The sequence below is a fragment of the Salmo salar genome, chromosome ssa25 (genome assembly GCF_905237065.1).
Source record: "Salmo salar chromosome ssa25, Ssal_v3.1, whole genome shotgun sequence".
Lineage (NCBI taxonomy): Eukaryota > Metazoa > Chordata > Actinopteri > Salmoniformes > Salmonidae > Salmo > Salmo salar.
The window spans coordinates 16,618,067-16,631,582 of NC_059466.1; the positions used below are offsets into that span (position 1 = coordinate 16,618,067).

General features: G+C 41.3%; 1 protein-coding gene across 1 annotated transcript in view; it reads right to left on the reverse strand.

Moving 5' to 3' along the window:
* LOC106586272 (glypican-6) overlaps positions 1-13,046 on the reverse strand; it is a 122,267-nt gene extending 109,221 nt beyond the window's left edge. Inside the window, exon 1 of the mRNA XM_014173395.2 lies at positions 12,398-13,046. Within this exon, the coding sequence (XP_014028870.1) occupies positions 12,398-12,548 (151 nt within the window). The 5' untranslated portion in view covers positions 12,549-13,046. The remainder of the gene's footprint in view (positions 1-12,397) is intronic.
* Between the last annotated feature and the right edge of the window lie 470 nt (positions 13,047-13,516).

Consider the following 13,516-nt stretch of genomic DNA (forward strand, 5'->3'; position numbering starts at 1 on the left):
GAGGGTGAAATAAAGAGAAGTGTCCCAACGCAACCTTGCGGCAGCACCAGCCCATCCCCAGCCTCATCCCTGTCCTCTCGGCTATCAGAGTTGTCAGGATGCAGAAATAGGGCTCTACTCCTTCTTGCCTCCCCAGACACAGCACATTTACACATGCATGCAAGCATATGATTGTCCTCGCATTGTCAGGTAAGCGAATTAAATCAAAAAAATATTGAATGTTGTTGCAGTGATTAGTATACTGGTGAGAGTGAGACAGAGTATGAACAATGGTGTTCACAGACTGGAGATGTGTGTGTGTGGGCAATAGCCTATACTTTCTATGTTTCTTCAAAGGCACAAACTAAAGATGTGTGGGGGCATACAGATATCTCATTGTAATACAGAAAATGTGCAAATGTGGTTGCGAGGTAATGAGGCTTATGCATGCATTCAGTGTTTTATCAACAGCTATATGAGCTGCCTTCGTGAGTCGCAATTACTTCCTGTCACTCCAGTGTCTGTAATCAAGCAGAGTGTCAGTCAGATCACCTCTCCCATTATCTGTGCTGATGAAGCCTTTCCCTGGGCCTAATACAGGAAGACATTCATATTCCAAACACTACCCCACTAAGGTGTGCTTGTCTTTACTTTGCATACTCAATGCCATGTAGAAAGGAAGCTTCTTACTACCACTTAGATGTGAATTTACTCATGGACTGATTCTAATTGTGCTATGATTTTAGCGTTTCAGAGTAGCACAGGGCAAGTCTGTCATGTTCGAAGCACCTGACCCTCGATAGCTATTAGGCTTGCTAATCATCCTGTAATCTACATGAACACTCTTGTGAAAATGTTTTAAAACAATCAGTAAAAAAAAGGACAGACAATTGCACAGCTAAATCAAGTCATTGCAAGCCAATGTGTAATATAAAAAGTGTTATCACAATATTTCACATTCACAACCTACACTGACAGGGACCTATTTCAATTGACATATAAAACATTAGGACCCCCATCACTGTAGAAAAAGTTACTCTACCTATTCACCGGAACTGGGATTAGCCAGCGTTGGGAATTAAAGGTGTTCAAGTTACATTTCCATGCCAGAAAAGGTAGGCCAACTCTCAGAAGTATTCATCAGTGTACCTGGCCAAACAGACCCAAAGCATATGTGCACTGCCATCTGGTATATCTCCCATGGCTCCTGCTGCCATACGTTTACAGGCCTGATGCTTAGAGCAAACGCTACATCTTATAGAACTAAAACAACATAGCCATCAGTGACATATTAGTCATTTCGGGAAGGGTCAAGAGGTACTCATGATGTCAAAATGTCCAGCTGCTTTATAAATGAATCAATTTCACAGAACTATTGCATAAGGTTAGGCAATAGGAACATTCAAAAAATTCCTAACGCGCTTTGGCTCTGGACATTGATTTAATCTGCCCACTCATTCCACCCCCTGATTAAGAGTCATACCATGGCTAAAGAGTTATGACTGAGTTATAGCCAGCATTGATCCAGGTCAGAGGAAAGCTTTGCTCTGTCTTTGGGACACACCCAAGGTAGTTATCTACTGTGCTTTAAGGGAAGATTACATGTTCGATTACATTTAGTTACATTTAAGAGGTTAAGGGGGGCCTGAGAAAATGATACTGTAAATGTTTGTGCAAATGCCAAGTCAGAACAAACATAGTTACTGTGGCACTATATTTATGAGTCACAGAGACAGTAAAGGTGTTATTATGATAAAAACAGAAAGAACGAGAGAGGAGTTTTACCCATCCCTCCCGTCAATGTCAGTGTACCTTTTCCTCCTTATTTTAATATTCACACTTTACAACTTAAAATGTGTCCACACGAATACTATTGAGATATCACACTATTTTAAACAAAGTGATTGAGGTTACGAAGGAACTTGATCGTGCCTTTTTGAGTGGTAGCTCAATTCGATAGGCAAGGAGAGTTAAAATTATCAACATTGATCTGAAAATTGCCATCTGTGTTTTCCTCACTACCGGAGGCATCATCCTTTTAGAAATATCCCAATAGGTGTTATTTGGAATAGCAGATTCTAGCTAGGACTTACATCAATCAATATGGGACAACACTGTATTCCCCTAGCATACTACACCATGCCAGGACTCCAAATTAGAGGGATGTCCCATGTTTTTAAATAACGTTATATGCTGATAAATGTCCTTGAATGAATTTGCAAATGTTCAAATAAGCAGCACAGTAGGCCTACAGATGATTGTGTCACATTTTACCTTCAACATAATGACATGGTGGTCTGGCTTGCGTCCTCAGGAGAGTCAAATATAAAGGAGATGTCGGACTGTCAAATGCTAATATCTAAACCAATGTCACAATTACAAAATGTCATTGTCATTGCATTTCAAATTGGGCCAAAAACTCGCAACTCGTAGGGTTGTGGCAAGAATTATTGATTTGTGAGCGAAATCATTCTTATTACAATAAGATGTTTCATTGCAAGAAAAAAATAATATCCTAAGGGAATTTACACAAAAAGGAAAAAAAAAGAAGAAAAAAAACTAGTATTAGGCAACTCCCTCTGCTACTGAAAGGAAATGCTGTTTGAAAAACTGTGCCATATTCTCAGGAGAGAAGTTGAAAAAGCCTTGTGGGTAAACGGGCTCTCTAGCCAATATAATGCATTTTCAGGATCTGTTGATCCTGCCATACACAGAAAATAGCCATTCAATGACATTTGAAATCTGGAACATTCCATTTTCGAAGGCCCTCATGCTGCAGCTGAGGTGAGTTGTACATCATATCAGATCACTCTACTGTGGACTCCCTTAAAATTCAAGGCTAAAGGTTCAAAGTCTAAAAATTGCTTTCCAAAAGTATTGTGGAAGTCACTTCAAAGCAATTAAATGTCACAGCAGTTGGATTCAGAGCCAATACCGGCAATGTGACTGGGATAGCACCTCATTGGATGAAAATGTCTACGATACCTTTGATACTGTACCAGAATAGGTACCTTCAACGATGATGATGCACATGACAAGAGGGCATATATTGGAAATGCTAAACCTATAGAAGATCCTGTAAAGAATACCCAAAGACCATGTACACTACAGTGTGGAATGAAAAGAAACGCATAATCAGCATACATACGACCATGTCTGGCTTTGATATTTATTGGGGACTATGTAATAAAATGAGTGGAGGAGGAATGGGAAAATTGCTGAGGACATTTGATATACATGGGCAGTGGGCCTAGAAGCCCCAGAGAACGACGAGCTGCTAGCGAGTGACTCTCTTCTGCGTCAACCTGCTAACTGGAGCATGGCAAAGGACTTACAGGTAGCAGCTGGTGGCTGAGAGTAGATACTAGGAAGGCCCTAAGGCCTGTACTGATCATTACCTTTCACTCCTCATTTACAGCTTACTACCAAGGCACTGGGCTTCATTAGTGCCTGGTGGCTTGTTACACTTCTGGTATACCTCCACCCTCCACTCAGTGGCCAAGTGGCCTGAGAGGGGAGAGGACACACTTCTAGCGTTCAATACCTCCCTCATGGCCCCTTACGCAACATGCAAACTCGTTGGCCCCTTCCCAGGAGTAGTGAAAAGACAAAGCACTCCTACAGGTGCACATGTCTAGTCTGATGTTGTCAACAGGACTGACGTGACAGACATGGGGCTAAAGATAGATCCAACGGCAGTGACGAGGTATTCAAGGGAGCTTTGTTTTCTGATGGCTCACTGTTGTGACAGGCTGAGGGGAAATAAGGAGCTATAAAGTATGACTGATCCTTGTTGCAGCAGACACGGGCCAGGTAGTTTTTATCAATACAAGAAGATCCACTGATCTCCAAGGAGGGTATGTAAATGATCAGTGCTTCCAGAGTTGCTTGAAAAGTTAGGAGTTGACTAAAAGTTACACACATTCATTAAGCGTAACAGTGAATAATGGCGCCGGAGGAGATGACTGCCGTTTTACGATCTCCTAATCAATTGTGCTATTTTGTTTTTTAGCACTCCTAGTGGCTGGGGACTTTAATGCAGGGAAACTTAAATCAGTTTTACCTCATTTCTACCAGCATGTTAAATGTACAACCAAAGGGAAAACAAACTCAAGACCACCTTTACTCCACACACAGAGATGCGTACAAAGCTCTCCCTTGCCCTCCATTTGGCAAATCTGACCATAATTCTATCCTCCTTATTCCTGCTTATAAGCAATAACTAAGCAGGAAACACCTTTGACTCAGTCAATAAAAAAGTGATCAGATGAAGCACATGCTAAACTACAGGACTGTTTTGCTAGCACAGACTGGAATATGTTCTGGGATTCTTCCGATGGCATTGAGGAGTACACCACATTAGTCACTGGCTTCATCAATAATTGCATCGATGACGTCGTCCCCACAGTGACTGTACGTACATACCCCGATCCAAAGCCATAAATTACAGGCAACATCCACACTGAGCTAAACGGTAGAGCTGCCGCTTTCAAGGAGAGGGACTCTAACCCGGAAGCTTATAAGAAATCCCACTATGCCCTCTGACGAACCATCAAACAGGCAAAGCATCAATACAGGACTAAGATTGAATCGTACTACACCGGCTCCGACGCTCGTCGGATGTGGCAGGACTTGAAAACTATTACAGACTGCAAAGGGAAGCACAGCCACAAGCTTCCCAGGGACACAAGCCTACCAGATGAGCTAAATTACTTCTATGCTCGATTCGAGGCAAGTAACACTGAAACATGCATGAAACTATCAGCTGTTCCAGACGACTGTGTGATCACGCTCTCCGTAGCCGATGTGAGTAAGACCTTTACACAAGTCAACATTCACAAGGCCGCCAGACGGATTACCAGGACGTGGTACTCCGCGCATGCGCTGACCAACTGGCAAGTGTCTTCACTGACATTTTCAACCTGTCCCTGACTGAGTCTGTAATACCAACATGTTTCAAGCAGACCACCATAGTCCCTGTGCCCAACAACACTAAGGTAACCCGCCTAAATGACTACTGACCCGTAGCACTCACGTCTGTAGCCATTAAGTGCTTTGAAAGGCTGGTCATGGCTCACTTCAACACCACTATCCCAGAAATCCTAGATCCACTCCAATTTGCATACCGCCCCAAGGCTGCACTCAACACTGCCCTTTCCCACCTGGACATAAGGAACACCTATGTGAGAATGCTATTCATTGACTACAGCTCAGCATTCGACACCATAGTGCCCTCAAAGCTCATCACTAAGCTAAGGACCCTGGGACTAAACACCTCCCTCTGCAACTGGATCCTGGACTTCCTGACGGGCCGCCCCCAGGTTGTAAGGGTAGGTATCAACACATCCGCCATGCTGATCCTCAAGGGTGCGTGCTCAGTCCCCTCCTGTACTCCCTGTTCACTCATGACTGCATGGCCAGGCACGACTCCAAAACCATCATCAAGTTTGCCGATGACACAACAGTGGTAGGCCTGATCACCGACAATGATGAGACAGCCTACAGGGAGGAGGTCAGAGACCTGGCCGTGTGGTGCCAGGACAACAACCTCTCCCTCAACGTGATCAAGACAAAGGAGATGATTGTGGACTACAGGAAAAGGAGGACCGAGCACGCCCCCATTCTCATCGACAGGGCTGTAGTGGAGTAGGTTGAGAGCTTCAAGTTCCTTGGTGTCCACATCACCAACAAACTACAGTGAGGGGAAAAAGTATTTGATCCCCTGCTGATTTTGTACATTTGCCCACTGACAAAGAAATGATCAGTCTATAATTTTAATGGTAGGTTTATTTGAACAGTGAGATGTTATAAATTGATTTGCATTTTAATGAGGGAAATCACTGGGACAAAGCTTCCTGCCATCCAGGACCTCTATACCAGGCAGTGTCAGAGGAAGGCCCTAAAAATTGTCAAAGACAATGGACCTAGACTTGGAGTGCCAAGTCTAGGTCCAAAAGGTTTCTTAACAGCTTCTACCCCCAAGCCATAAGACTCCTGAATAGCTAATCAAAGGGCTACCCATACCCCTCTTTTAAGCTGCTGCTACTCTCTGTTTATTATCTATGCATAGTCACTTTAACTCTACCTACATGTACATATTACCTCAATTACCTCGATTAACCGGTGCCCCCGCACACATTGACTCTGTACCGGTACCCCCTGTATATAGCCTCGCTATTGTTATTTTACTGCTGCTGTTTAATTATTTGTTACTTTAATTTTTTATTTTTTATTTATGTATTTTTTATTTAACACTTATTTTTCTTAAAACTGCATTGTTGTTTAAAGGGCTTGTTAGTAAGCATTTCTGTCACGGTTATCGTCGGTGAAGGAGGACCAAAATGCAGCAGGACTGTGTTTGTTCATTTTGAACATTTATTAAATCAAAATGAACACAAAAACAACTAAACGAACTCAAGATATACCGTCAGTCTTCTCAGGCTCATACATGCTAGACAAGAAACAATATCCCACCAATACACAGACAAACACACCCAACTAATATAGGACTTCCAATCAAAGGCAACACCACACAGCTGCCTTCAATTGGAAGTCCACCCCAATTAACCAAACATAGACATACAACCAACTAGATCAACATAGAAATACGTAGACAAGGAACAGTGCCCAAAAACCCCGGAATACTAAATCAAATGCCCTTTTTAGAAAAACACCACCCCGAGCCACATAAAACAAATACCCTCTGCCACGTCCTGACCAAACTACAATAACAATTAATCCTTATACTGGCCAGGACGTGACAATTTCACTGTAAGGTCTACACCTGTTGTATTCGGCGCATGTGATAAATGACATTTTACTTTATTTCATTTGCTGTGGGCAAAGGTGATTATTCATGTCTTTCAATTTCCTAAAATATTGGTCTTTCACATAGGTTTCATATCACTACAATCAAATCATCTTCTTCAAAACATCCCTAACCCAAACAAGATATTAATGTCAGGTTATATTAACATCACCAATCAATGAAATAACATATCCAGTTATATTTGAATTGGATATCTCTGACAGATTAAAGACATAGAATCCATTCTGACAGTGAAAGTATATTCTTTCACACAACACAAAGCAATGATGACTTGCGTTTTCAAACATTTATTGTTTACAGTCTCACGAGAATTATCGGTATTTCTTGTACATATGTTTGCTCTATATACTTAATTCAACAGTGATGAGATTGACAGACATGTATTATTTATTAATAATTTCACATTATTAGTGCCAAGGAGGATGCCCTGCCTATGTGACAATGTGTGCCATCTTCTCTGAGATTACACGAGAGAGCTGACAAGCCTAATTTAAATAATAATGAAAATAATTAAATAAACCGTCACACAATTCTACACTATCTGTCAAGACATTCAAGTTCAAACAGGGACAAGGGACAATGAAAAAATTAAAGAATTAAATAAAGTCATGGAGAGACTTTTACCTTGAGAAGTTTTTAACTATTATCCATCGCCATTGAAAATCATGGCAATTATAGTCTTTATTGCTTTAAGAGACTAATTTAAAATCAAGAAGTGTACAGAGAGGCTTAAACATAAAGAAAAAAAGATGTGCGTGCATATGAAAAATGGCAACACTCAAAACTAGAGCCCACTTAGTGCTGAAATCAATCACAAGGGTGTAATGGTATAGGAATTAGCATTTAATCTTCCAAGTTCTCGCCTCGAAATCCATCTCCCTTCTATGGCTTGAATTATAATGACACTATACTGTATCTAGAGAGATGGTAGAACTGAACACATTGTAATAAAAAGCACTTGTCAAGTCAGATATAATTTTGCTTACATGGAAACTATGCATTACATGTTCCCAGCAATTAGTTTGACGGCACGTGTGATGAAATGTGCGAATTGTATTGGTGGGAAGATAATCAAAACAGTGCACCAAGTGTGAACACACAGGGAGTTATATCAACAAGGAACAAAGAATGAACTAGGAACATTGGAATAGCCTAGATTAATTATCCACCGCAAGATAAATGCTCAATTACACATTTATATCCAATATAAAATAACTAAACACAAAAGGGGACAAAAAAAAGTGTGTCCTCTTGTCAACTTAATTTCTTGACAAAAGATATTGGCAGCAACAGCGTCTATACTCTGCAGGAGCTTGTTGATACGCTTTGAGCGACTGCACTGTTATTCTGTTATTCTCCCTGAGAGGCTGAAATACTAGCAGGCAAACCAGAGTCATTCCTCCCTGCTCCAAGAGGGAGCTCCTGTTGAGAAACCCCATCATGCAGCCCATTTTAGTATTCATGAGCATGATTAATCGCATGGAGCTGGAAGAGGCATTTGAGAAATCCACTTTGGCATGGAAAAAAAGAGATGAGTGTTTGGGTCCCTGGCTTTCCTGATGATACCTCCTGTGTGTGTGTCACGGTAGGAAACATTCCGATTAAATCAACAGACTATAGCCCCCGCCACCACAACCGCCACCACCGCTATTATTTACATCAATTTCAATCACTGCCAATCCCAACAGTTCAATTAGGTACAATTCCATCACCATCCTTTCTATCAGCTGGACATTAAAATACAGAGGCATACCACCACCACATGTGATCCTTGCCAGAATTCCCCTCACAGATCCCTCTCCTCATCTGGGTGTGTCAGTGGGGAGGTCATCATAATCTGATAATGTATCATAGTAATACGGACGTATGCCACAGAGGCCAACAGATTCACTTGGTCGTTCTCTCTGCTGGCGCTCCCATTTTGCCCTTTTCAATCTATTCCACAACTTAAGTCAGGATGAGGACCTGTGCACATTACACGGCTCAGCAGAGATAATTTGACTGCTTGTGTACGCAGCCATGGACCACATCAAATATCAGCACTGTTATTTCGGTCCCATTCCACTGCTGGGAACAGGGAGGCTGAGCTGGACATGAAATGATAGGGTCGAGCTGGGACAGCTTGAGAAGCTCCACAGACACAGCTCAGGGGTGTGTGTGTGTCTGTGTTCCTAATAACACACATCTACCAGGAAGGGTCTAGCAGTCTGTCTGACTCATCTTCCAAGTCACCCCGTCGTCGCGTCTCGTCTTGCGTATTGGTTAATTCATTGGGTCAGTAAATGGAACCTGAGATAGATCTTTCCCAAGCCTGCATGCAGGGCTAGTCTTTCACCAGGGCATTGATGGGATTGGATGAGGGAGGCCGGTATGTAAGGAACTCACTGACAGTTTATTTAAATACAGGGGCAAGAACTTGTAGAGGAGATGGAGGAGCACCGGACAATTTTTGCTGCGCTGACAGTCCACTGATTTAGGGCGTAAGGCAGCGGTGTCAAACTCATTTTCCCCCGGGGGACGCATTTGGTTAAAAGTTTCGTATATTAAGTTTGTCTGGTCCGTGGGCCGTATGTTTGTCACCCCTGTTGTAAAGCAATGCACTATGCAGCCAGTCCACATTTCCAGTCACTCTTGTACATGCTGACAACTTGGACCAGGGACTCTTCAGAATGTACAGGCCACGTCCCGGAGTATTACTCTACCAACTGGGCCTGCAGGCACTGACTCATAGCAGGACTTCTATCAATAACGCTGACATCACTGCTGACATTCCACCTGACCTGGCTGATGCTGACCACACATGCTGCTCCAGCTCAGCCATTCGATATAAACTACTGGTCTGAAACGATAGGAGTGGGTGTAGCATGCATATAACTGTAGGATGGACTCTCTTAAAAGTAGCTTTGAGAAAGCTTCAATAAGCCTAAATTATGATTGACAACTTTCTTATGTTGGCATATGCGACAGCAGTTGGTCCCTCTGATACTGTTTTAATGCAGCATTATATGAAGGCATTACAATCCAATGAAGTTATATTTAAACCCCTAATGAATTCTAACTAAGTGTGAGATACATAGAAAAGGGTTGAGATGGTGCCTACTGAGTAAAAAAAAAAAAATCGCACATTTGTATATCAGAAACCACTGAAAAATAGTAGAACCATGGACAATATGAAGCCAAAGGGATTCCATAAGGATATGAGAGGAATTCCAGTGCCTTACATCTAATTTGATGATGTCCAACATCTTTAGTCTCTAAGGCATCAGACATCAAAGTCATGCTGGCACACCCATCTCTTTTTGACCACAATTAGAGGTTGATGGCCCTCCTCTTGGGGGAATGGCCAAAAGCAACAGACCTCAACTCAACTGATTATTCAGTGAAGATCCTTGAATAGGATTTAATCATAACACATTGTGATTCAAGGCAAACAAAAAGTAAGCAATGCATAGAGCTACCTGCCCTATACGACGGTTAGAATTCATGTTAAATATTTTAAGGATATGAAAATGAAAATGTCAACCTATTATGCAGCAGATAGACTCGTTTTTTTCCCACCTCATTGTACATTGAAACTACATTGAGCTATTTTAACATGCATTACCCAGATTAGCATTTTCTATCAACTGGCATGCAGGTTGTATACTATTGAAACTTGACAAGAATCTTAGATGAGGCACCATTTCTGAGTTTATTGCACACACGGTGGTAGTGACACAGGAATGTTAACATCGCTAGTATGAATAAACAAAGGATATGCACACAATTGTGTCAGCTAAACACACATAAATTGTTTCAGCCATCCGCTGCTGAGGTGTTGACATTGCATAAATCATATAGTCAGTCATTGCCATTCCTGAAGACAAATGGGGTCAACACCCATGTGGATGTGATCAAAGCAGTGCCATACAGCTGCATCACTCAGAGATGAGAGACACTGAGGTTTTCATTCATTGGAGATTAGATGTCAACGACAGGAGCGTGCCTACATCTGAGGGATTTAATCAGTTAGTTATTCAAGCCCGTCTATGAACAGGTGTGCTTGTTATCAAATATGCAGGCTTTTTACCTGTGCCAGATTTCTGTCTGTAACTACAGAATTATGGGATCTAAGCCATTATGACATTAATGGTCTGGGCAGACAAAGTGCATATTCATATGGGGAGGGAACGAGGAAACAACTAACATCATAAAAATAACATTCTGATCCACTTCGTGCATCAAGCTAACAATACCTACACAAAATCGTTGAAATATTCCCCCTGACAACTCTCTTGCGCAAATGTGCCCTTGTGAATGCTTGAGCAGAACAGTGAAGCAATAATGTTGTTTCTGACTGAGCCAGCCAGCCACAGCTTGACTTGGGTGGGTCAGAGAAATCCAAGCCTCCATGGCCTGAAGTAGGGAAAGTCCATATAAATATGAAGACCAGCTGGTTATCATAATATTTACATACATCTTACAAAAACTATAATAATAGCATCATGCCAGCATTAACCTATGGTTGACACATATGTGAAGTGGAATGGATATTGGATGGAAATTGAATTGCACTGACTTGAGGGATCGTTACATGACAGCGTCATTGTCACTTTATCAACAGGACAGAAATCAATCCAGTGCATGCCTGATGATGCATTAGTTTGACACAGAGGCTCATAGCAGACACAGAGACCTCTACTGGACACACCAGCAAATCTAGTGCCACCAGGATTATTCTGCTGCTGTCATTTACATATTATGCAGCATGTTAGAGAAATAAAGAAATCACTTTATTCAGTCAAATATTAAAATAGCAATATGTCAAGGACTACTTATATTCTATTTTAGTGTAGTGGATATATTTAGGATGAACTTTTAACCAATGAACGAAAGCATAGAGAATGGGAATGTTATACACTTGGCTATTGTGATATATCTGCATAATTAGACTACTTTGAGTTTAAATTGCTAAAGAGTTTGATTTATGAGGGGTGGTATTGTTGGATGGTCATAAAAAATGATTTACTGCCATCCTGTTGAAGTAACCTAGATAAGGACAGTGTTAAAACAGTGTGTGTTAAGTTGTTCTAGGCTAATTATTATTATTTAGAAAATAGAATAACTTTTTTATTATTATTAGGCTACATTTATATTATAATACTTGTCCTTCATAAATAAAAAGCAACCCCAACTTTATGGATGACAGGTGAGTATAGCCTTCATCTGAGTCTGCCTTCCACGCAGAACAACGACAGTACTTTCATAAAGGCTACTTTCACATATATATCTGTGCATTATCATAATGAACAGTTATATCCCTCAATAACATCAATGTGCTTCGTAGTGTAAAGGCACCTGTTTTCAAAATGTTCTTTCACCTTTACTTGATCAGTGTAAATTACTCCCATAGCAGTCAGTGTCGGTAGTTAAACTTTACCATTTTAATAATACAGTATATGATTTTCGCTCATAAAGAAAATTATTATCCAGATGATATGGTTTATTATGCAATAATATGACTCACTTTGCAACCATGGACTGTGTTGAATAGTTTACATAGCCTAGCCTACGTATTGATAGGTAGCACTCAAATCATTCCGTTCTTACCTGACATTTGTTGGAGAGGAACATTTTCAAAGCTGAAGCCTTTTGCAATAGAAGCTTCTTTAACCCCACTGCAGTTACGTGCTTTAAAATCGGATCCTGCTGCAACAGACAGCAATGAGAAAGTCCAAAGGACGGTCTGGTATCTCAGCATCGTGCACTTCTGTGATTAATCCTTCTTTTATCCTCTGCTGATTCCAGTTTAGAGAGGAAGTCCACTGCAGTGCATACGCAGGTAGCCTCTAACAACTCAACGTTTAGTGGTTGACACTTTTCTACAACTGTGCATCAACACTTCTTTCTCAATCAACGTCTGTTTATTTTGCCACCCGCGTTGCCGCAGAGAAGAGAATGTGTGTAGTGAGTCCAGGTAAAGCCACAAAGCCACATGGATTCAGCAGAGAGCGGGCTCCTCAACGTGTTCACTCAACTTCACTCAGAAAGCGACGTCGGGGAGGATACATTACTGTAGAAAGTCGAAAAGCTGAGGACTGGAGAGGAGACCGCTATGTGCTCAGATGCACAGAGCGGGCGCGAAAACACGGAGTGGAGTATATTGTCAGAGAAGGTTTTTAGTCAAACCTGACATTGATTATCAGAAAGAAAACCTCTGGAATAACTAACCTCTTTACAGCTGTGGTGTGAGTGAGAGTCAAATGAGATGAAGTATCCCTATGTGGTACTGGTATATTGGGCTGTGTTGTGTGGAGACCATTATTGAACCGTTCAGTGCTTTATTGATTTTAAAGCGGTTTAGTCCAGGGTAGATCAACAGTGGATTATCATCATGGCTGCAATAACACAGTTATACAAGGCGAGGGTTGGTGGTGAATGATTCACTTCCACCTCTGTTAATCTTTGTTAACATTGGCAGTTTGAAGTGACTCACATTTATTTGCATATCTGATTTGAATCTGTTGTTTTTCCTGCAGTCTGAACAGCCAAAAAGCACATGAAATCAGATATTTCAAGCAACATTTCAAACCACCTTTTTAGACTATTATTTGGCATATCGTGTTGCTTGCTAGCTACTCAGTTGACAGTTTTGACAAGAACATGTGGTAGCTAATTTACTTGTTAATGGTTTACAAACAAATTAGTGAATGTGCTAGAGAGCTAAAC